Genomic DNA, 23,939 nt, shown 5'->3' with positions numbered 1-23,939 from the left:
ACTCACGTACCAGATCCATCTTGGCGATAGTCCATTTTTCGTTTATCTTGGTGTAAATATTCTTGCAAGTCCCATCATGTCTGAAAGAAGTTGGATCCACACTCATGAAGTCATGTCCAGCATACATAAAAAGAAAAAAAAAAGCTAAATAAAAGATGAGTTATAGGAATTCGGTATGAAATGGAAAGTCACAGGTATTGTATCATTGTCGTGGCCAACTGGGGGAAAGCAAATTTTATATCTCTTGTTTTTTCTCTTCATACAATTGAATGTGGTTAAGATTGAATTGGTAACTCCACAAGGCCATTACATTATTACCAACCAATCCTCTTGGCTTGAAGGAGTCATAAACTCATCGTACGTAATGTGGAAGCCATCGATCTCAATGAAAGGTGTCCTTGTTGAAAAGAAAAGGCGATATAATTACCACAACCGATGTATAATCAAAACCTACTAGAAGAAAGATGAGCGAAGTGCTAAACCAATAGAAGCTTGTTTCAACAGTTGAAAAATACACTTGCAACAATTAAATAAAGCTATGGCTATAACTACTTGAACACATATGAATGAAGTAGAGCCAGTTTTTATTTTTTGTTTAAAAAATGAAGACTACAGAGGTGGCAAACAAGCAAAAGCTAACTGATCACTTAATGCAACAGGTATGAATGAAGTATGAAAACAAAAAAAGAGCTAGTTTCAACACATGAATAATGCATTCACAACAACTAAGCAATCCTAATGCAACAGATATTGACAGCACATTAAATAGGGCATAAGTGTAGGACAAGTCAAACTAAAAAATGGTAGGGGGAGTTGGGAGTGGGTAATCTCACGGTTGGCTTTCACCCTCTATCTTGAATCCCTGATCAAAAGCTCTTTTAGCCAAAAACTTGTTCCAAATTTCTTTGGTATCATCATCATCACCCTTGGATCTTTTTTGCTTCAGCCCAAGGCCAACATAAATTATTTTCCTCTTCTTTCTATTCCTTTTTTTGATTGTGCTTGAGCCTGTTTGTCTATCCTTGGAAGCCTCAATGGTGGTGTCCCCTGGACAAAAAACAGGGCTGAAGTATATGGAAACATATGTACTGAAACATATATAGATAGTTACTGCAACACATGAGGTAGTACCAATGAAACAGTAGAAAATCAGGGCTGAAGTATATGGAAACATATGTACTGAAACATATATGGATAGCTACTACAACACATAAGGTAGTACCATTGAAACAGTAAAAAATCAAGGATGAAGTATATGGAAACATATGTACTAAAACATATATAGATAGCTACTGCAACACATGAGGTGGTGCCAATGAAATAGATTAGCAAAGTTATTGCAATGAGACTACAAAAGAATATAAGACAAAAAGAGAAAAATGATGTGTCAAACAAAGAAGCCACATTTGAACACATAAAATAAGATGGATGAAAAAATCAGAGTGTTTACCAGTAGGCATAGGGCTTCTGGATCTTTCTCCACAGATATCTTCGAACTCTGGTTCATCAGGTTTGAATAGGTCAAATGAAGGAATATCATGTACATATGAAGGGACTGATGGCTTGCAAGGAACTGGACCTCTTTTACTCTCCTCTGGTGGGATTGGCGGAGGGAAAGCAATTGGACCTTTTGTACTCTCCTCTGGTGGGATTGGTGCAGGGGAAGGAACTGGACCTTTTGTACTCTCCTCTGGTGGGATTGGTGTAGGGGAAGGAATTGGACCTTTTGTACTCTCCTCTGGTCGGATTGGTGGAGGGGAAGGAGTTGGTTCATCTGTTATGTCCTCTAGTGGGATTGGTGCACTAGAAGTACTTGCATGTCCTGTACTCTCTAGTGGGCTAGATGGTTTTTTGGGTGACTCAGCAGGTGAAGCTATTGGATCTAGGGGAGGATGCATGTTGGCATTGTCATTGGAAGGTTTCTTCAGCTGGCTCATCTTACTTGCCAAATCAGCAACATCATTCAGATGTTTGTTTAGATGGATCAACTTAGAAGCCAACTCAGCACCATGCTTTGCCATGATCACCTTTCCTTGCTCTTTCATTGTCTGTGCAAGCTCATCAAAATCTTTCTCCACCAAAGAATTATGCCAAGCCAATAGAACTTGGTATTCTTCAGAAAAGGACTGCAATAAAATAATATATGCAATGTCAAACATAGGAAATTGCAATATATACATATATATTTGCGCAATATAAAATAGGGTCACTGACACATGTAGGAAATGACACTGCAACATATGAAGTGGAGTAAATGAAATATGGAGGAAATTACACTGCAACATATGAATGCACATTGTGCAACATGTATGGAAATTATGAGAGGGTTTTGACAAAATCACCTCAATGGCAACCGTAGGAGTATCAACTGGACGGCGATTGGAAGCGCCTGGGCAATCCAGGCAGTCCTTAAGACTTGGCTGCACGGGCTCTTCTTCTTCTTCATGCATTGGCGGCGGGGGTGGCCCCATGGCCTCTTCTTCAGGCTTTGGCGGTGGGGGTGGAATGTAACCAGTCATGGACACCGGACTAGGGTAGGGGCTGGTCGTTCGGAAGTAACAATGAATGAAGATATATTATGTCAAGAAATAATATAATGACTAAAAGAAACGACCAAAGATGAATGAAGATAAAAAAGTATCAAACTCACAGGTTGCCGTCCATATGCATTAAGCTGCAGCCTACTCCTGTCAACACTTTCAATGAATTTAAAGTCCTTGGTGACATGGCAAATGTGTGGGACAAATTAATTAATCTTGTGAGTAGCCCGGTCAGCAGGTATGTCAGGGTGGTCCATGTACGCAATCTACATACAACAAAAAAACATGAAGGCCCAACATTTAAGAAATTGGGGCTGCAGTATATGGAAGCACATGTAATGAAACATGTATAGATAGCTACTGCAACACATGAGGTAGTAGCAATGAAACAGTAGAAAATCAAGGTTGGAGTATATAGAAGCACATGTACTGAAACATACATAGAAAGCTACTGCAACACATGAGGTAGTAGCAATGAAATAGTAGAAAATCAGGGCTGAAGTATATGGAAACATATGTACTGAAACATATATAGATAGCTATAGCAATACATGAGGTAGTAGCAATGAAACAGTAGAAAATCAGGGCTAAAGTATATGGAAACATATGTACTGAAACAAATATAGATAGCTACCGCAGCACATGAGGTAGTACCCATGAAACAGTAGCAAATCAGGGCTAAAGTATATGGAAACTTATGTACTGAAACATATATAGATAGCTATTGCAACACATAAGGTGGTAGCAATGAAACAGATTAGCAAAGTTATTGCAATGGGACTACAGAAAATAATATAAGACAAAAGGGAAAAATGAACATACCGGTAAAACAGCAAGGCAGGAGCCAAGGTAGGGGCTTGCGGCAGCACCTTCAGCTTCAGGATCACGGGTCTGGTATTTTCGGACTTGATTCATCAAGTCATCAAGGATGTGCCGAGCCCAGTCAAATGATTTGATTTTAGGGAAATCCTGTAAGTTGTACAAGTACCATGGGGTGGTTGCATTATTTGTTCCTGGGCAGAGTACAGACCCTAAGGCAAGCAACATGAATGCCCTCATAAAAAAGTCTTTGTCCTTAAGTTTAGTCAACACCTCCATGCACTTGGGCCACTTCCCTTTGAATCCATCCATAAAAGGCTCCCGAGATGGAAGTAAGCTTAACAGGCTCTTCTCCGCTAGGCACACCAAGAATGTTACAAATAAGCTGCTTGTCAAATAGAATGAGTTTATGTTTGAGCCTAAACTCTCTCAAATCAACATCAATGTGCTTCATAATCCATGCAACGAGCTTCATAGGGATGAAAAACTCAGACATGGCAAGTAAAGCACCAAAACCAGCCTCTTCAATCCACCCTATCTGATCTTGACTGAACTCATGGTCACGGATCCTGTGGACTAAAAATCTTGTTATGAAGGGGTCTCCATTGCCTTTGCCTTTGGTTTTGGGAGCATTAATTCCTGCATAAAAAAGACAAAGAAACAACATATTAAAATCAAATCCAAAAATTGGGGTACACAATTCATATTAACGCATAAAAAAAGTAGACACAAGTTGCTACATGTTCCAACACGCACGTGGACAGCATAGATGCGCCAATAACACATCACATTTTAAAAAATGAAACATGCCAATATATAGACGCCCTATAGCTAATTGTTGAAAAAAAAATATGAAGAAGCCATGAAACACTGGACATATCATGGTGAAAAACGCAGGACAACATAATGAAACATGTTCAAAGTTTTTATTCAACACTAACCCTAGCAGGAATCAGCATACATGTTCAAAGTTGCTATCCAACATTAGCCATAGCGGAAATCAACATACATTTGATCATATATGATAAATAGAAAATCCATTGGAGACGCAGTAAAGAGTAATGACATGTCTGATCTCAAGATTTCAATTATATTCCTTCAATATCTGCAGTCATTAGACATATGCATCTACTGCCTAGCAAGCACCACCAACATACATTGAACACACTATCATCCGGTGTATTGCATTTACGAATTCTGAAAATGTGCATATGAGATGCTTGAGGTACCTAGAAGCTACATGTTCAACGGCATACCTTCCTGGTTTTGGACCTTCTTCATTGAAGATTTCTTCACATAGATGTTGCTTCGTTCTTTGCTCGAATATGCTTGTCCTATCTTGCTGTTGGGGACCTGCCCTGCTGTTGGGGACCTTCCTCACTGCCAAACACCTACGACCACGTCCCCGCCCATCATCTACCTCCTCGTCGGTGCTGCTGGGCGAGTCGCCCCTGACGGGCGACACATCCTGGCCTGATCTTGTACGCATCATTCGAAACCGGCGTTTGGTCACGGTGGAGAAGGAGGAGCGAGCGGGAGGCAGGCAACTGGCGTCATACTTGCACCGCTAGGGTTGGGGTGACAGGCAACCGTTGCAATCCCTGTGAAGGCGGGCCGCGCGATGCAGGTAGTCACGGCGGGAGGATGGGACGGTGGAGATGATTAGCGAAGGTCGGGGCGGAATGGAGCGGCACGGTGGACCGGGCGCGGCAGGCAGACGCCGCGGTGGGGTGTACGGTGAGCGGGAAAGGCGGGCGGCGCGGTGGAGGAAGGCGGTGCGCTGGAGGCCGGCGGGCGGATGGCGCAGTGGAGGCGCCGCGCGGCGCGGTGGAGGATTCCGCGGCTAGGTGGACGCGGCCGCGACTGCGGTCGGGTGAGGGGAAATGCCGATTCAAAAACTCGTCGCGAGTGGGAAACAACTGATGACGTTGCGTGGGGGTGTCTGGGCCGTCCGTCCGAAAACCCACCAAAGAGGCGTTCGGACGGCTGCGCTTCGGCCGGACACCCTACACCGGGCATTTCCGCTGTCAAGGTTTCAGGCTTTCAGCAGCACACCCTGAATGCGGTGGCGTAAGACATCGATTCGGGCAATCAGGCGTTCAGCGGCCACATGCTGAGCGAGAGCGCAAGAGAGTGGTTTCAATGCGCAGAGCTTGAACTGACTGAGCCTTGCATAGCATTACCGTGGCTGCTAATCTTAAGCTAGCGAGCAAGATTGTCCGAGTGCCCTGGTGAGGTTGGTTCCTTCTGTACTGGCGACTAGCCAATTTACCAGCTGTCCTGTCCAGCACTCCTGCTCCAGCCAGCCGAAATTGTCCAAAATGTCGTCCTTGCAGTAACCACTCCAAGATTAGGAGTATGTACGTTCATCATTTTACCACCCCGCAGGCAGTCGGTACTCGGTCGTAATCGTAAAAAATTGTTCGAGTGCTACTGCCTACGACCATCAATATCACATTGTGATAGCCATAGGTGCAGAGTTTTGCAAGTACGGGACATACATACGTACTCAGTGATGTCACGTGCGTTGGTTCCACACGCAGGTCTGTCGCTGGAGCCGCTGATCGGGGCGATAGCGGCCGGGAACGCCGTGGCCCTGAGGCCGTCGGAGCTCTCGCCGTGCACCTCCAGGTTCCTGGCCGACAACATCGGGAGGTACATGGACCCCTCGGCGGTGAAGGTCGTCCAGGGCGGCCCGGAGGTCGGCGAGCAGCTCACGGAGCACCGCTGGGACAAGGTCCTCTTCACCGGTAAGCTGCCAAATTTTTTTGCCCGATGTCCTGATGGTGGCAGCCAAAGCGTTTGCGGAAGCACAAGTTCGATCAGGGCGGTCACTTCAGCACTCTGTCCATTGCCCCACGTACAGGGAGCCCGCGCATCGCGCGCGCCGTGATGGCCGCGGCGTTCAGGCACCTGACGCCCGTCGCGCTGGAGCTGGGCGGCAAGTGCCCGTGCATCTTCGACGCCATGGGCAGCGCCCGGGACCTGCAGATCTCGGTGAACCGCATCATCGTGGGCAAGTGGTCGACCTGTGCCGCACAGGCCTGCATCGCCATCGACTACGTGCTCGTCGAGGAGCGCTTCGCGCCCATCCTGGTGCACAGCTGCCTACTGTTTGATTAAACCCCCAGCTTGTCACTGATCGTGCTTAAATAAAATAGACCATGCGAGAATGTTTGCAACTGACGTGGGTTTCTCGTTGTGCATGCGTTGCGTTTTGGCTCGCTCTGAAGATCAAGGTGCTCAAGTCGACGCTGAAGAGGTTCTTCCAGGAAACGGATCACATGGCACGGATCGTGAACGAGCGCCACCTCGAGAGGCTGAGTAACCTTCTGAAAGTCAGGTCCGTGGCACCGTCCGTCCTGCACGGCGGCTCATTGGACGCCAAGAACTTCCAGTGATTTGCCAACGGGCTTCCTGTGATTTGCCAACGGGCTTCCTGTGTGTAGATCGGCAGGGTCACTGTTCTCTGACGAAACTGTCCCAGGTACATTGAGCCTACGATACTGCTGAACCCACCGCTGGACTCCGCGATCATGACCGAGGAGATATTCGGCCCCCTGCTCCCGATCATCGCGGTAAATTCGTGAAGCCTGTGGCAGGTGGCGCCTTTTGCTCCCGTGTCCGGCCGGCGAACTGAAGTCTGAAACTTTCTTTTTGATTGAGTACACACAGGTCAAGAAGATCGAGGACAGCATCGCCTTCGTGAAGGCCATGCCGAAGCCGCTCGCCATCTACGCGTTCACCCAGGACGCCGCGCTGCGGCGACGGATCGTGGACGAGACGTCGTCCGGGAGCGTTACCTTTAACGACGCGGTAGTGCAGGTACTCCCTCCTACTAGGCGTAGCGTAGGCAGAAATTCATCATCTGATAGATATTCTTCTGGTGGTTGACTTGTGTTGTTCGCAGTACGCGATCGACGGGCTCCTGTTCGGCGGCGTCGGGCAGAGCGGGTTCGGGCAGTACCATGGGAAGTACTCGTTCGAGATGTTCATGAAGCGGGGCTACCTCGTGGAGCTGACACTGAGGTACCCGCCGTGGGACGAGAGCAAGGTCACCCTGATGCGCTACCTCTACAGCTTCAACTACTTCGCCTTCGTCCTCTCCTTCCTCGGGCTCAGGAGATGAACTCTACTCCAGCATCAACGCAAGGATTGCACAGGGATTGGACCCAATAAACTGACAGTGGATGCAGGAAGAAGCCAATATAGCAATATGCAGTAGCTGTGTTGCTTGTGAGGAGCAAGCATCATGCATGCCGCACTTCAAAACCAGTAAAATGTGCTAACCTGCACCCTATCTATGCTTGCCTCTAGTGAGAGTGTGAGACAAACAGTAAAATGCCTTTCAATCTTTGGCGGTACACTGGTCAGAGACGATCTATCCTCTGCATAAAGGTATGAAGTGCAAAGGAGGAAATGATTTGGACTAAGATGTCTCATTTGTTTGTTCCTTGGTAATAATAGTATTTCCTCTGAAAAATATAAGTTCATTAGGATGTACAGTTGTACTAACAACACGGACACACCATTCGAGAATGTAAGTTGTTTTAAGGTGTGTTTGCCGAGATCCCATTACACTCACCATTTGAGAAAGTAAGGCCGTCCCCAACGGACCAGCCCATGTGTGGCACGTGGCCAAGCGTGGGGCGCAAGCGCGCGTCTCGCTGCCAGTGTCGTCGTTTTGGCTGCCGGGCTCAATGCTGTGCCGGCCACCGGCCCGTAGGCGGCTACATGGAGACGGCCAGAACAGAGTAGCAGGCAAACAATACTCTGTTCTGGCCGTCTCCATCTGGCCAAGAGTACTTGCTAACTTTGCTTGAGTCAATGAGGCCTTGTGCTAATTTGGGAGAAATTAGGAAAAGAAATAAAGCAAGTACTTAGGTATTCCCTTACGCCTCTTTCTCTGTAGCTTTTTTTTTCGATCAATTCTTTCTCTGTAGCTGCAATTAGCCCAAATTTTAGTTTACATGTCAGATTCGTCTATGCCCTTTTGAGTTTTAAGTAGTACAGTGGCCTTTTTCTCATCATGTTCTTAGAGTGCTTGAACGTGATTCTCATGTTATCACGTTTGGCTACCTATCTGTCTCTGTTATCATTGGAGAATAATATCTTGAGGCCACCTGCAGATTTAATATAAATGACTTGTGAATCGTGGGTCTAGGTCGTGGTTGCTTGGATCTTTCTAAAAGCTTTGTTTCTTCTCTGAATGACTGAATCTAAATTTGAGTCCGAGTCTCCAATGTGTGGCGCCTGGTTTAATTTTCCTGAATATCATAGATGTTTGGGCTCATCTAGGTTCCTCACTCCTATTCTGTCTAACATAGGTTTGACTGCAGCATCTGCATAATGCTTCAGTTTGAGTGTATATAACTATATAAGTATTCCAAAACTTTAGACTTACAAGTGTATGTAAGGATAAACGGGACCGCAAGGCCCCCGCGTCGCTCTCCCTGAGGGTGACTCGGGCGGCACCCCGGCTCCGCCGCCGCAGGGTCCTTCTGCGTGCCTCCTCGGCCCGGCTGCCGCCGGAGCCCGACGCCGGAGGTCCAGTCGACGGCAAAGAAGGTGGCGGCTGGGTCCTCTCCCTCCCTCCCTCCCTCCCTCCCTCCCATGGAGTTCCTACGGTGGATTTAGGCGACGTCGCGGAGGAGCTGGCGGGCGGAGCTGCCGGCGCCGGTGCGGGTGGATCCACCTCCCCACGGCCGGATCTGCCTCCCCATCCGGCGTAGGCGACCTCCGTCGACCCGTCGGTGCCCGGCTCCAAAAGGTCCGGCGCCGGCCTCCTCCCCTCTCGATCCGGCGGCTTGGGGCCGGATCCGGTGGCATGCTGGCTGGATCCGGTGGTTCTTTGCCGGATCCGGCAGGGAGCCCATGCGTCCGCGGCGGCGGCTCTAGCCTGGGTGCTGGGAACGGCGCCGGTGGCTGGGGTTGCAGGCACTTGGTGCTTGGTGCTTGGCGCTCCCATTGCGGCATCATGCGTCTTCCTCGCCCGGTGCCAATGATGTGGTTTGACCGAGATCCATGGAGGGCTGGGGAGCGGGCGTGACGACGGCAGTTCGACGCGGAGGCTGTTGGAGGTTTTGAGCGGTGTGGTTGTTGCGGGGCCGGCTCGGCATGGGGTGGGGACGCTGGTGGGCTGGGCGACGGGGGCTTCTTCTGATCCCGGCCCTCTTCTCCTGCCATTTGCTTTTCCCCTTCCCCGGGCTAGTTTTCATGGTGGAGCTGGCCGGTTCTGCCTGCTGCTGGCCGGCGTTGCCCGTTGCGGTGGGGGTGGACTCTCCGGCGGGTTCCCACGACGCTTCTCCTGGTCGGCGTCCCTAGGAGCGGCGTCTAGGCGCCGCACCCTGCCTCCTGGTAGGGTTGGGCCTCTGGCGGCGACGGTGTGGAGGTGGTTTGAGGTGGGGGCGAAAGCGTGGACGACGACGTCTGCGGACGTCGTTCCCTTCTTGAAGGCGTCCTTTCCTACCTCTTCTCCTACTGTACTGGATGTTGCAGGTGAAAACCTTCCTTGGCGGACTACCATGTCGGCGCTTTTAGCGTCGTTTCCTCCTTGGGGCGTGGCTAGGCATTCCAGTTTCACGATTGATCCTTGTTGTTTGGTGTCGCTCGGTAGGACGTCGTTTAGTTGGGTTGTTAGTTGATAGTTGAGTTGTTTAGTTGGGTCGCTTTGACCAAGTTGGATGAAGTAGTGGTGTGAGTTATGATAGTTGCCCAGTTGTTGTACCAAAGTTGCTAGGATGAGTGGTGCACTCTCCTGAGTTGTATGGTTTTTGGACCCAGTTTTCGCTAAAAAAACTGGGTGGGCATTTGCCTTTTTTTTCTTTCTTCGTCTAATAGAAATCATGGCAAAGCTTTTGCCGTCCTTTCTAAAAAAACATGTGTATGTAAGATGGTACCTGATCAAGGCCATTGAAAGGGGACCGTGACGCCTAAGAGGGGGGGGGTGAATTAGGCAACATAAAAGTCTAATTCTAAACTATGGCCTCTTTTTTTATCCTTAGCAAAACCTATGCAAAAGATAAATTATCTAGATGTGCAACTATGGTTATGCTAGTGTGTTGTTATCTCTACCGTAAAAAAAGTTATGCAAACAATGTAAATGTGGAAGCTTAAGAGTAAGGTAGAGATATGCAAACTCCTATCGACGACTCCGGTATTTTTACCAAGATATCGAGAAGCGCGCAAGCTTCCCTCTAGTCCTCGTTGGAGCCCCTCGCAAGGAATCCCTCGCAAGGGCCAAGCTCCCAGTCGGGTAACTCCGTGGATAGCCCCGGGCCTTCCCTACGCGCAAGTGGGTCTCTAGTGTGTCTTCCGGCAAGCATCTCCCAGACCGCTCCCCGCCGTCTTCACTATCAAGCTTTCGGCCGAACCGCCGCGGGCCTTGTTCCCTTCGGTACATGCTGGCGGTCACACCACAAACGCAGTTGGTGTGATCTCGCAAGACTACAAGCCTCTCCGATGTAGAACAATGGTGCGCGCAAGCACCGAGTGGTAAGAGGTATGCAAACATCACTAAACACTAGGCCTAAACCTAGAGCAAGCGCATAAGCGGTGGTCTAATCAACCTAAGCACTTCGCAAAGCACCTACGCTAATCACCTAATGAATCATTAAGTACTATGCAAGTGGAGATCACTAAAATGGTGTATCCACACCCTTAATATGTTTTCTCAGCTCTACTTTATTCAAATGGCCGGTTGGGGGTCTATTTATAAGCTCCACTGAGAAAGTAACCGTTGGGGACGAAACCCACTTTTTTGCTATAGACCGGACGCTGATCACGTCCTGACCAGACACGTCCGGTCGTCTCGACCGTTGGAGCGCGCGCGTTGATCGGACTCTGGGCCGAGTCCGGTCATCATCGACCGGACGCATCCGGTCGCGCTGGCGCCGCTCTGGAACCTCTCTGGACTCGATTGGACGCTACACTTCGTGCGTCCGGTCGTCCAGTCTATTGCGTCCGGTCACGCTGAAAACACTGCTGTGACGATGAACAGTGTCACCGGTGCGTCTGGTCACTGCTTTGCTCAGCGACCGGTCATTGCTGCTCAGCGTCCGGTCACAGCTGCCGACGCCTGGTGTTGCCGAGCAACTAATCGGACGCATCCGGTCCTTATTAGGGTCGCGTCCGGTCACCTCTGCCGAGCTCGTTTCTTCACGATCTTGCGTCCGACTTGGTTCTCATATTCATGCTTGGACTTTATTTGACCTTGTATGTCTTTTATGCATCTTCACATGTCTTTCTTGAGGTATTGATCATCGGATCATCATGTCGCTTTCGTCCAAATCACGTTTTGCATCCTATTAAACTATAAAACAATTATTTGCAAATCCATTAATCCAATTTAATTGTGTTGGTCATCAAACACCAAAATCCAAAATGAATGGACCTAGGGTCTATTTTCCATACAGCCATGTTATCTGTTCTTTGAGATGCCTTGTAAATATGCGGGGGGTTGAAACAGATATGCAGAAGCATTAGCAATAAAGAAATAGAATTGTTTTAAAAAGATGAAAGGCCATGGTATGTCAGTGCCTAAAAATAATTTAGTGCCATACGACATCGTATTCTACTTCTAGAATTTTGAAGTTAATATTGATTTAGTATATAGATAAAAATTGCATCTTTTACTTCTCATCATGCTGAATTTTAAAATATCCATCGTTGTTTTAATATACAACTGCTTTAAATGACTACATTTGTCTTATATGGGCACATAATAAACTTATATGGACATTGTCATAGATGATGATGGTATCATTCCGATGGACAAGGACCTGGAGTCGGAGGAAGCTGTATGGGCCTTATATGATCGCTGGTGCAAGGCTTTCAACAAGCAACGCGACCATGCCGAGATGGCTCGCCGGCCGGTTCAAAATTTTCAAACATCATGCACAGCATGTGCACGCACACAACACTTATGTTCCTGAAGATCCAGAGGAAGCAGCCATTTATTGTCGCAGAAGAAGGCAACTCGAATTACTTTTTTCAAAAGGCGAAGATATCTCACACATCGATGACCAGTATGTGCCATTGGAGTTATATCTTAATGCTGATGGGAGCGATCCATTTCTTAGTGAATATGATAAGGACTTGTTGAAGCAAATCGAAGAGAGGGAAGCACACGGTGCTGTCAAAGATGATACAGTAGAGTCGTTTGCTTAGGGAAATCCCAGACCTTGAATGAGATGATCTGAACTCACCAAATCACTCGAATGTAATAGGTTAGGCTTTGCTGTTCCATGTACTAGTTATGCTTCCATGTGTGCTAAGTTATGCTTCTGTAACATCTCTTTTAAGGGATCATGATGTTTTCCATATCCTTAGTGTCTATTTTGTTTGCTGCATTTAAAGGTGAGTTCAAACAGTCGATCAAGATCAGTGTGGAGATGTATATGGCAGCTGTTTGAACATTAATTTGGTGAGCATTATGACGAAAATAAAGGTGAGTTCCTCTTTTTCCCAGTGAAGAATATTGAGAAACTTTGGTTCCTGGCATTCTCCGGTAAACAATAAACACTCTTATTATGCATTTGGCCGCAGCCAGCCCAAGGGAGAGGGCTGGTTTGGCGGCTGCCACCAACTGATGTGTGGAATGTGACCTTCTGCAGGTTGGTCTTCATATTCAGTAATTTATTTTTTCAGTTCTTGCCGCATGAATCAAAAGGCTTTCCAAGATCAAATGTATGCTTCCGGTCAGGTGTTGATTGATTCAGTCATGTTTTGAGCTATTGATTGAATCAAAAGGCTTTGTAAGGGACTAGGATTACTCATGTATTGAACTGTTGATTGAGTCCGTGGTCTTGACTATTTGATTCAGTCCATGTTTGTTGATTGATTAGCTCGAGTTTAGTTTTGCTTGATCTCGGATTCACATTAGGTGCAACTTGAGGCTGATGAGTTAAAAAATATAATGACCATGTTGGTTCCTGTAGATTATGTACATCCTGAGGGCTCTCATCTTTTTTTTCTTCATTCTTTATTTGTGGCTTCGGCCGCAACGACCAAGAAGAAAAAACACCCTCGTCTGCCCTACATCCAAAGCACAGGTCTATTAGAAGCATGATTTTACTTCCGGTGTGAAATTTCTATTTATGTCCTGCAATTTCTATTTAAGTACTCCTTCCATTCCAAATTATAAGACGTTTGCTTTTACTATGTATCTAGATATAATGTATATCTAAGTGCATGACAAAACCTACGTATCTAGAAAAGCCAAAACGTCTTATAATTTAAAATGGTGGTAGTAATTTATTTTTCTTTCTTACTATCTCTATGATTCTGCAGATAGGCTTAGTAGTAACGCATTCACAACAGCTGTAATATCCCTGATGTCATTTTTGTGCTGTGCAAAGTCACCATTTGAATGCTAAATTGAAATGATCAGCTGAACTAAGAAACACTCAGTTCTCAGATGCATAGCTCTGAAGCACGGGGATGGGTGCTGCTACTGATCCTAACCCTAGCACAAGAAGTCAATTAGTTTGGGGGAAAGAGAGCAAAGCCGCAAAGCACCACATCTGTAAACTCTAGCTCCTATAAAAAATAAAAAATATATATATATGGAAGGAGGGTCAGTGTAGGACCGTGGTGGAGGTCTGGTTTTCGCAGCACAATGTCAGTATCCGGAGGAAGGGGATGTCTACTGTGCGTGGTCCGGCAACAGGATTGAACTACGGCGTTAGTGGTTAAGCGTGCGGGTGTAAATGTGTTGGTGAGGATGGTTAACGGACAGCTGTCAGGCTGTAACGGCAGAGGGTGAGTCGGTTGGGCGCGGTTAACTGAATGTTGTTGGTACGGTGGAATGCAGAAACCTGAACCCCATTCTGTCTCTGCTCCTCTGTTCTTGCTTCTTCCTGCATTTCTTGCTCTTCTATCCTCAATTCTTCTCCTCTCTCAGTTAGGTTCTGATCCGGAACCTAACACACAGGTGGATTGTTGGCGGCCGGGAAGAGCTCCCGGTTAATGGTCTAGGCCTGGGGCCACTGTCGTTGGCGAGGCGACGGTGTGGTGTCGTCATCCTCGTAGGCGCCGGCTGCGTCGCTTTCGTTGTTGAGGATCCTGAACTCGAGCACGGACGTGTACTGGTTCGTGGGGCTGGAGCCCGCCGGACCCTGCACCACAAAGCAAACATGTTGGTCTCGGTATGGATGCTGACGGCGGATCCACCGAAGTTGGGGCTGCCTGTGCTGGATACGGTAGAGAACGGGAATCGATCTGGGAGGAGGGGAGGGACTCCATCCGCGCTGAGATGAGGGACATCCCATCGGGCCTGTCGCCGTAACTCATGGGTGGATCCACCGGCGACGAATCGGCTCCGTATGCCGCAACCGTGGAAACTCTGCCGTGCACCCGCCTCACAACACGACGGAGACGTCGAGGGAATGAGGGCACAATGGGGCTGCTAGGGCGGGAGCGGAGGAGCCGAAGGAGGGGGTGAAAGGATCCGGGCTGGGACACAGCCACGAAGCGAAAGGCGAAGGCAAGGGGTAGATGGTGAGGCAGAGGAGGCGAAGAACGCAGCAGAGGAACGTGCGGCCGACGATTTTCTCCGCCCAGACGGGTGGGCAAGGCCACACGGCAGCCACCGCGCACGACCGACGCCACCGAGGACAGCCGACTGGCCGAGAGACCCGCATCGATTAGGACGAGCACTACGATATCCAAAAGGCACAGTTCTCTGCACTTCCCCTTGACTTTAGAGCACAGGGAACTGTGCCCGAGTAGACTGTGGAAGCAAAGGAGACTGAGGAAAGGGAATTGTTGGCGACCGAATGCTGGATGGGATATGATTTCATCGAATAGTAATATGGCACGTTCTCTAGCAGAACAGCCCATAAAACACCATCGCGTGACTCCGGCTTCGGTCACCAGCCCGCCCGTCCGTCCGTCCGTGCTTGCCGCTGCGCCGTTCGTTGCTGCATGCGTGCGTCCGTCCCCGTTCGCCTCGTCCCGCCCCGCGCCCGCTGCTCCACCCCTGACCCCTCCTCACTCTTCACGCGGGAGAGACCCGGGAGCCCAGATGAGGACGAGCACGCCCCTTCTGTAGGACCTTAGGCGCGCTGCGTGCCCCATCCACTGGCCCCCGGCTCACCGTTGTAGGGTCGAGATGGCGGACTAGAGGAGTAAATAGTCCTTTTTAAAATTTAAACGTGCCGGTTAACCGAAATAAATATGGAATTAAAACTATCGGTCTAGCCAACACTACACATCTCTATCTAAGTTATCAAGCACCTTACAAAGATTCTAATTAGGCAACAAAGATGCCGAGCTAGCTCAAACTCACCTAATCAATTCTAATAGCAAGGTCATAAAAACCTATCAACTAGTACTTTGACAACCGAGAGAGCTCCTATACAAACTAGTGAAGCAAAAACATAAAGCTCCTAAGCTCACTAGCAATACTCACTAACAAGACTGCACAAGCTAAATTAGAGAGCTCAAATTACTTAGCTACATAAACTAAGCAATGTAACTAACAAGGTTACTCAAACTAAATTAGTCACGCAAGAGAGATACTTCTATGCTACACAAGCAAGAAGGTAACTAGCAAGCTACACGAGCTAACTAATTACAAGAGCAACTACATAAGCACAATATATATGAAAGTAAATACAAGCTTGTGTATGAGGATCGCAAACCAACGGGAAGAAGATAACATGGTGATTTTTTATTCCGAGGTTCACGTGTTTGCCAACACGCTAGTCCCCGTTGAGACAAGCTCCAAGGTTGCCGCCGGTCCTCTTGCTAGTGGTGACCCGCAAGTCACACTCTCCTACGTGGAGTACTTACCACAAGCTTTAGCACTTGACCCCACTATCGCCCTTCGCGTCTCGCTCTACTAAAGTTGCTCTTCGCGGCTCCCATGGGTTGAGCACAATACCCCTCACAATCACTTCTCCGGAGCACCGCACAATCTTCTTTGTGTGCTTCAACGGAGATGACCACCAAGCCGTCTAGGAGGTGGCAACCTCCAGAGTAACAAGCACCACCAGCTTGCAACTCGATCACCTAGTGCCAACACTTGCAATCTCTCATGCACCGCACTAGAGTCACTCTTTCACTTAGCGGATATGATTAGCACTAATCACGAGTGAGTTGGAGGGCTTCCAAGCACTCTTACACAAGGACACTAAGTCCCCAAGGTGCCAAGCACCTCAAATGGCCGGCCACCCCCTCTATTTATAGAGGGAGGCATCAAACTAGCCGTTTGGACGGGTGCTGAAAAGTGTACTGTGGACAGTCCTCCTTTATAGGCCCGGGCAGTCCGCCCTTATGCTGAAACTAGCCGTTAGGTGCTGCAACGGTCACCCCGGACAGTCCGCCCCTTAGGGCCCGAATAGTCCGCCATTCATCTGAAACTAGCCGTTAGAGTTCAAACAATAGCGTCGGACAGTTCAGGAATTATAGGCGGACAGTCCGCCGTTCAAACACGACAACATGCACAGAACCTATCCAGAACCTCTGTTCCTATGGAATTAGCCAGCGGACAGTCCACCCCCAAGGCTCGGACAGTCCGCTGTTCACCTGTCAGCCCATGAACAGTGCAAGCGTCGCGTCCGATGTCCCCCAATCGTCAGCGTCCGAGGACCGTGGACATTCCGCCACCAAAGGGCAGATAGTCCGCCGTTGTCCAGAAAGCAACACAAGCTTCCTGCGAACTCCTCCTCGCTTCCAACTTCTTCTCCTTTGCAAGGATTAGCACTCTTTTCACCACGCCACTCGATCCTAGCAATCATGCAAAGTTAGATCACTCGAGTGACACTAGATGACCGATATGCAAACAAGTTTGCCCCTCTTGATAGTACGGCCATCTATCCTAAACTCGGTCATAAACTTTTCTACACACCTATGACCGGTGAAATGAAATGCCTTACAAATATACCTTTTCTTGCGCATTCCATTCCATCTCCTTCGGCGTTTATGCAACACATGCACCAACCATATCACAAATGATATGATCCACTTTATATCATCGCGTGACCTTGTTGGTTCATCGATCTTGACCTCACTTGCTTTTCACCGTTGCCTTCATCCATCGGCGCCAAGTCTTACTCAAGCTTCACCACCACGCGGTCCATCGCTCCAAAGCCTTCAACTTGTCCTTCACGCTTGCAACCAGTCCATCAAGCCAAGCCTTGTCTTGATCTTCTCCACCTTAGTCACATGACTCCATGTCATGTCTCATATGCAATGAGCTCCTTCATCACATGTGTGAGCCTTGCAATAAATCCAAGCCATCTTCACCGTCATGGCATGAGTTGCTCACACAAGTGTACATGTGGACTAATCACCTGTGTATCTCACATTTAAACACATTAGTCCACCTAGGTTGTCACTCAATTACCAAAACCAAACAAGGACCTTTCAGCCGTGCCCCTTCCCCGACGCCCGAGCCATGCCCCATGACTCACTGAACATACCTCTGAAACACGAAACACTTGCAACATGAGACACTTGAATGCAACATAAGTCTAAAGCAGATGAAACATTTGGAACATACATTTACAATATGTGTGTGAAACATATACAACATTCAGATAAAACACTTACAACTTGCAACATGAAAACACTTATTGCAACATAAGACTGAAACAACTAAAATATTTCGAACATACTCTTGCAACACATGTGTAAAACATGTGCAACATCCAGATAAAAACACTTGCAACATACGTCTAAAACAGATGAAACATTTTGAACAAAGACTTGTGACATGCCTCTGAAACATTTGCAACATCCCGATCTACTTTTACAATATCCATATGAAACACTTGCAACATACCTCTGATAACATCTGAAACCCTCGAATCATACATTTGCAACATAGGAGGAGGAAGAGGACAAGGCCGGTTGATTCCGGCATTGGAGTGGGAGCCAGCGCCGAGAGGCAGCGTGCAAGCACCACCAGCACAGGTGGCGCTCGTGGGTGCACTTGGCTCGGTGGGGATCGACCTGAGGCGCGAAACGGCACCACCGGCATCAACAGAGGCGGGCGGTGCACCCGACAGCACGGGTGGGACTGTGGGAGCAAGGAGCAGAGGCTTGGGTGGGCACGTGATGAGCAAGAGCGAGGAGCGAGCAACACAGGATGAGGCCGCACGGGGAGAGATGGCCACTACTGCAAATGTGGAGTGGGGCGGGCTAACGGCCGCACGACGCTATGAAGCGTGTGATGGGCAAGCGAGTAGGAAGATTTTTCGAGAGAGATGGAGGAGACGTACAGAGGAGGAGGCAGTCTTGTTGGGGCCGGTAGCACGCACGCTGGCCCAGGAAGCGGCGTCCGATCGGACGGATGCCTGACCCTGAGCATTACCGTTGAGAAAAAGGTTATTTCCTCCCCTCTGTTTGAGAGATTGAGGAGTGGTTTTAGGAGGATCGAGAAAAAAAAAGGAAAAGATGTTTAGAAAAAGGACTGCTGCAGTAATTTTTTCACCTCATTCCCAGTATGACAGTTTTGAGTGAAAGTGGATTGTTTTTCTCAATCCAATCTTCATTTCTCTTTTCCTGAAAAGTTGCTATAGAGGATTGTGAAAGATCCTAAATGGCTTGAGGGGAGCGAATAGCCTAATAAAAATTCTATAAATTGACTAGAGCTACTTGTTAGACAATATGATGGCGAAATAACAATTTGCTCTAGCTCTACTTTTACCACCTTTTACCACTAGCAAGCCACCTACACAATGCTAGTCACTACAAGCTGCATGACCTTTTGTGTGGCAAGTTTAATTTCAAAGTATGTAGCAAGTAATATTTTGATCAAGTGACAAGTTATTTTCATTACCACTATATATATATAATACATAAGTAGCTACTATACATACAACATAAGTTATCACTATAAAAAATAAATTTTAAAATATAGGCCCCGTTCGCTTCGCTGAAAAAATCGAAACACTGTTCCGGCTGATTTGTTGTGAGAGAAAAACATTGTTCCGGCTGAAAAAACAAGCATTATGGATCTAGTTTTATAGCTCTCATCATAAAAAACACAATGGTGCAAATAAAACTAAAAACGGACTACATATAAGAAAGTTATCGTATTTTTAAACGAAAGAAAGCAAAATAAAAATGCATAGGTTTGCGCTTGTATAGAGTTGCATGCATGACCACAGTCTTCCACGAGCAACAGTTGTATCTAGCTGCATGCATGACCATGCGCTAGGCGGACGAGTCGCAGCCCGACGTGTCGCTAATTAGAGTTTACGCTTTACAAAACATAGCAATTGTGAAGTTCCTTTTAATAACTATGTGTGAAATGCCTCTCCCCCTCCCCCTCAATTTCACCTCAGCCTCTACCAAGTTGTGGAACATGAGGTGCAACAAAAATAAAACAAAAGGAGAAATAGACTATAATAGCTTTAATCCAATGGATACCTATGGAATTCGTGCCGATGAAAACACATGGAGAGACGAGTAATACGATCTAACAAAGAAACAATACTATTTACAGAAATTAATTTCATGTAAGAAAAAACCAAATGTTAAAACGAAGAAAGCCAGCTACCCACGCTATTTGCGCGGGCAACCTTGCTGGTTGTTTCTGAAACAAACGACGCTACACGAGAACGAAGAAGAATAGCAGCAGCAAGCAATGGCCGGCGATCAGCGACCCCCGCAGAGCCGAGGCTCCGTTGGGCAGTCTGGGGTACTGGTCTGCCGGCGGCATAACGCACTCGTGCCCGTTGAAGTAGACCCTCCTCGGGAACGCCCAGCCCCCGGAATAGGTGAAGTCGCTCTCCTTCTCCAGAATCATCTCCGTCTGCACGTTCCCGTCCTGCAGCAGCATCTCGTTGTAGAAACGTAACCCCCAGAACATCCCCGTGTCGTCTGCAATTTTAAGAACAAAAAAAACCACAGGCCTCGCATCATTTCCTCTCATGCATACTCGCGATTATGCTGCAAATTTTTGTGCTGCGTGGTCGGTCACTTACTGAAGCTGCCGTACTCGACGAGAGGCTTGTAGTTGAAGCTGAACAGCTGCGTGAGGCTTCGCAAGTTCGGGTGCTGCAGCATCAAGTTCCAGTCGCTGTAGTTCTTCACCAGGTTGTAGTTGGACACCGTTACCTTCACCCGCCAGTACTGCCGGTAGTTCACCTTCACATGCCAGTGCACCCGGATCGGGCACATGTGCTCGGAGCACCAGACGATCGGCGCCGCCGGCTCCTCGTCGCTGCTCGCCGGCAACGCCGGCATCCCTGGTTGATCCATGCTGAGAAAAAGGAACACGATGTGCACGGATCAGGAGGATGTATGGCGTTATACGATCTGTCGATCTATACGGGTGAACGAACAGGACAAGAATTGGTGCAGGACTGGCTTTGCCTGACGCATTGTGGCGACGTTGGGGACCCTTGGCAGGCGCAGGTGCAGCGCGGGCAAGCCACGATTGTGTCGCTGTAGAACGTCGACATGGAGACGCAGCACGACGGCACCCCCGACGCCCGGTACTGCGAGTACGAGCAGGTCACCTGCCATGTCACTGCACGGCAGACGGGAGCAACAAAATCACGCGGAGTTCAGCTCGATCCTCAGGTGGTGCAGCCGTGTATGGTGGTGCAGATGCAGGAGATAATGCCATGCAAAAGAAAAAGCCTTACGGAGCACTTGTTCGTAGCGGTTCTTGTCGACCTTGACCCTGGTCGGGGCCACCGTGGTCGCGTTGCTGCAGGTGTACCCTGGCACGCCGATGTCGAAATGCCACGGCTTCTCAGGCTCCATACCGCCGCCGCCGTCCTTGGCGAGGGCGAACTCGCCAACGACCATCTGGAACGCGGCGGTGGACGTCAAATTGTTCTGGACGAGGGACGACAGCACGCCGCCGCGGCAGCAGTTGGCGACCTGCCTGTTGAAGGGCGTGCCGGGCGGAAGGTCCACCATGACGGGCTGCCTCTGGCAGCAATGCGGGCGGGCGTTCGCGGCGCCGATGCGGGAGCAGTCGCCCTGCTCCGTCGTCTCCGCGCCCACCGTGTTCCAGATGACCTCCTTGCCCGTCCAGTTCCAGCTCAGCCGCCACCCCGGATGCTCGATGTGCCGGTACATCTGGTAGTTGTGGATGCTCACCATGACCTACGCACGGAGCAAATCGAGTCATCTTCTCTCCTTCGATCAGGAGACATGCTTCATCTCCGTTCTAAGTATGCAAATCTCTCAAATTAGTCATGTTACGAAAGGGAGAAAATGGATACTTGGAACATGAAAAATATATATCGGTAGCATTAACCAGTAAGGATAGGAAGAAAAGTCAGAATCTTTCTAAGTGTGCACCAGCCGGAAGATTCACACTGTCGGTAAGATGGCGATGCTAAAACTCACAAGCACGTATGCGCACCGTGTACGGGGACATGTCCTTGATGTTGAGGACCTGAAAATCCCAGTTGATCGTGATGTTCCCGTTCGGATCTATGGGGTCGTAGGCATCTGATTCAACGCTGTCAAAACGATCAGCAATAATCGCGGATTGCGCGACCATTTCTCAAGAACTATAAGCAACAATGGAAACGCGCACGAACCCGAAGAAGAAGAAACATCACCTGTGAATCGGAAGGAAGAATTGCACAAGAAGACGAGCAGGACGAAGACGAAGCGCTCCATCCCGATCGGTCCGTCTCCTTTAGAATTCCCCACACGCCGAAAGATCCCCCGACGCCGAGCCGCCCCGCCTCCGTATGAACGCGCGCAGCGCTCGGTTTCGCAGGAGACGAGGGGAAGACGACTAGCAGACGAGAGGGGTACGAGGAAGAGGACACCGGTGGAGTCCGTAGAGGCGTAGATGATCCAATCGCCGATGTGACGTTCGCGTCATCAGCCGCAGCATCTGCCTCGAATTAAACGCCAGAGACGGGGGGTTTGCGCGCAGATACGCCACCGCTGCCACGGCAAAACATTGATTACTCCTACTAACTACTGGCTGTCTCCTGCCGGTGGCGCTCCAGTTGGCGTCCGCTGACGGCTCACCGCGTGGTGGTACACTGGCGGCGTGTTTGGATTGGAACCGGAAAGCCACCCGAGATTGGCCATGCAGGATCAGGGCTTTCCCCTGCGAGCACCGTCGTCACGGAGTTGCCACATTTGGAGGGAAGTTTTGAAATTGGAGGTGTCACGTTCACTGGCGTCGTCTGGTCCCTGAAAATGAGGCTCGATGGTTCATCATGAAATGTCAGGTTCTGCTATGTATAGATGGCTGGCAGGTGAAGAGGACCCGAGGGATAGCCTGATAGATGATGACGCGATTACTGAATTTTTTTTCACTTGGTGCCAAATGTCAGCGGACATTTTGCAAATGCTTGCTTCATTGTGCCACAAATTTAGTGCCAACTAGTGAAAATATGTTTTGCTCAAAAAGAAAACTAGTGAATATATGTATATGGAACAGTGTACTGTTGTGTACTAGAACTTACTATCTCCGTTCCAAAAAAAAGTAATTCTAGATTTAGATTAGGTCAAACTCATTCAAGTCTAACTAAGTTCATAAAAACTATTATTGACATGTATGACTCTAAATATGTACTTAAAATCATAAAAATGTACACAGCCGGTAAAATACACATACAGGGCCCAGCATATGATGGCGCTGTCTCCCTCCCCCTCCCCCTCCCTCTCCGCCCCCGAGCTCCCCAACAGTACCAGCCCACCAGCCGCCTCCCAGGCACCGCCGGCCACCTCCAAGCTCCCCATCAGCCCCAGCTCGCCGGCCGCCACCCAGGTACCACCGGCCACCCAACCCCCCTCCCCTCGGCCCCAGGTAAACAGCGGCCGTGGTTGAGCCGTCGATGGAGACTACGGGCGAGCCCGTCGCGGAGGCGCGCGCAGGGCGGAAGAGGCGTCGGCAACGGAGGAACCGCCGCGCACCTGCTCAGGTCGACCCCAGCCAGAAGGTCGCACGCGGCGCTACGGCCGAGGGCGCCGCCGCGCGTGCACCCGCGCACCAACGACTGGGAGACTGTGTGGACGGCAGCCGCCTGCCAGTACACCAGCGGCTTGGTGGGCGAGCGGCGGCAGGCCGCGGTGCGAACAGGTGCATCCTCGCGCACCAGTGCCTAGGGGAGCGGCGCCACCTTTCACAAGGCGTCGGATTTCTCCACCGGACGCAGACCGCTGGAGGGAGGTCCTACCTCGGCAGGAGCCCACGGCGCAACTTGCCGATCCCCCCACCGCCAAGGCACACCGCCGCCGTAGAATCCCAGAGGTGTTGCGCGACCGCTGCCTCAACTGCCTCTCCTACAACCACCGGATTGCGACCGGCCGGCGGCCCCTGCGTTGCCTCAACTGGAGACACCATAGTGCCTCTTAACCATAGATCAGGGGTAGACTTCTTTCTAGATAGGGTAACTGTTGATGTACCTTTGATCTAGTCACCATTCGGTCCACGGACGCTAGTGTTGTGGCAGCTCCAGCGTAGTGGTGGCAAGAAGGCGAGGTCCAGTGGCCCGGTGGTGATTGCAGGGGCGATGCAGAGGTGACGGCGGTGCGGTGGGGCACCCCGTCGCTTGCAGCACTTCTCGTTAGATCGAATTAGGTTTCTGTGAGTGGTTACGGCGGCTCCGGTCAACTTCGTTATCCGAGCCCAGTTCCCCA

The 23,939-nt window shown here is 49.3% G+C and overlaps 2 protein-coding genes across 2 annotated transcripts; one reads left to right on the top strand and one right to left on the bottom strand.

Moving 5' to 3' along the window:
* The first annotated feature begins 5,874 nt into the window (after positions 1-5,874).
* LOC136492220 (aldehyde dehydrogenase family 3 member F1-like) lies at positions 5,875-7,842 on the top strand. The gene is made up of 6 exons (XM_066488313.1): positions 5,875-6,109; positions 6,226-6,455; positions 6,593-6,702; positions 6,847-6,937; positions 7,035-7,184; positions 7,270-7,842. The coding sequence occupies exons 1-6, from the start codon at positions 5,875-5,877 to the stop codon at positions 7,486-7,488; spliced, it is 1,035 nt and encodes a 344-aa protein (XP_066344410.1). The 3' UTR covers positions 7,489-7,842.
* Positions 7,843-19,906: 12,064 nt separating this feature from the next.
* On the bottom strand, positions 19,907-21,972 carry LOC136494515 (COBRA-like protein 7). The gene is made up of 6 exons (XM_066490669.1): positions 21,896-21,972; positions 21,694-21,782; positions 20,963-21,431; positions 20,679-20,844; positions 20,297-20,574; positions 19,907-20,192 (listed from the first exon to the last, which is right to left on the bottom strand). Exons 1-6 carry the CDS (start codon positions 21,954-21,956, stop codon positions 19,921-19,923), a joined length of 1,335 nt encoding a protein of 444 aa, XP_066346766.1. The 5' UTR covers positions 21,957-21,972; the 3' UTR covers positions 19,907-19,920.
* Positions 21,973-23,939: the final 1,967 nt, after the last annotated feature.

The sequence above is a fragment of the Miscanthus floridulus genome, chromosome 11, assembly GCF_019320115.1.
Source record: "Miscanthus floridulus cultivar M001 chromosome 11, ASM1932011v1, whole genome shotgun sequence".
NCBI classification, from domain to species: domain Eukaryota; kingdom Viridiplantae; phylum Streptophyta; class Magnoliopsida; order Poales; family Poaceae; genus Miscanthus; species Miscanthus floridulus.
This window is presented reverse-complemented; position numbering and strand designations above follow the sequence as displayed.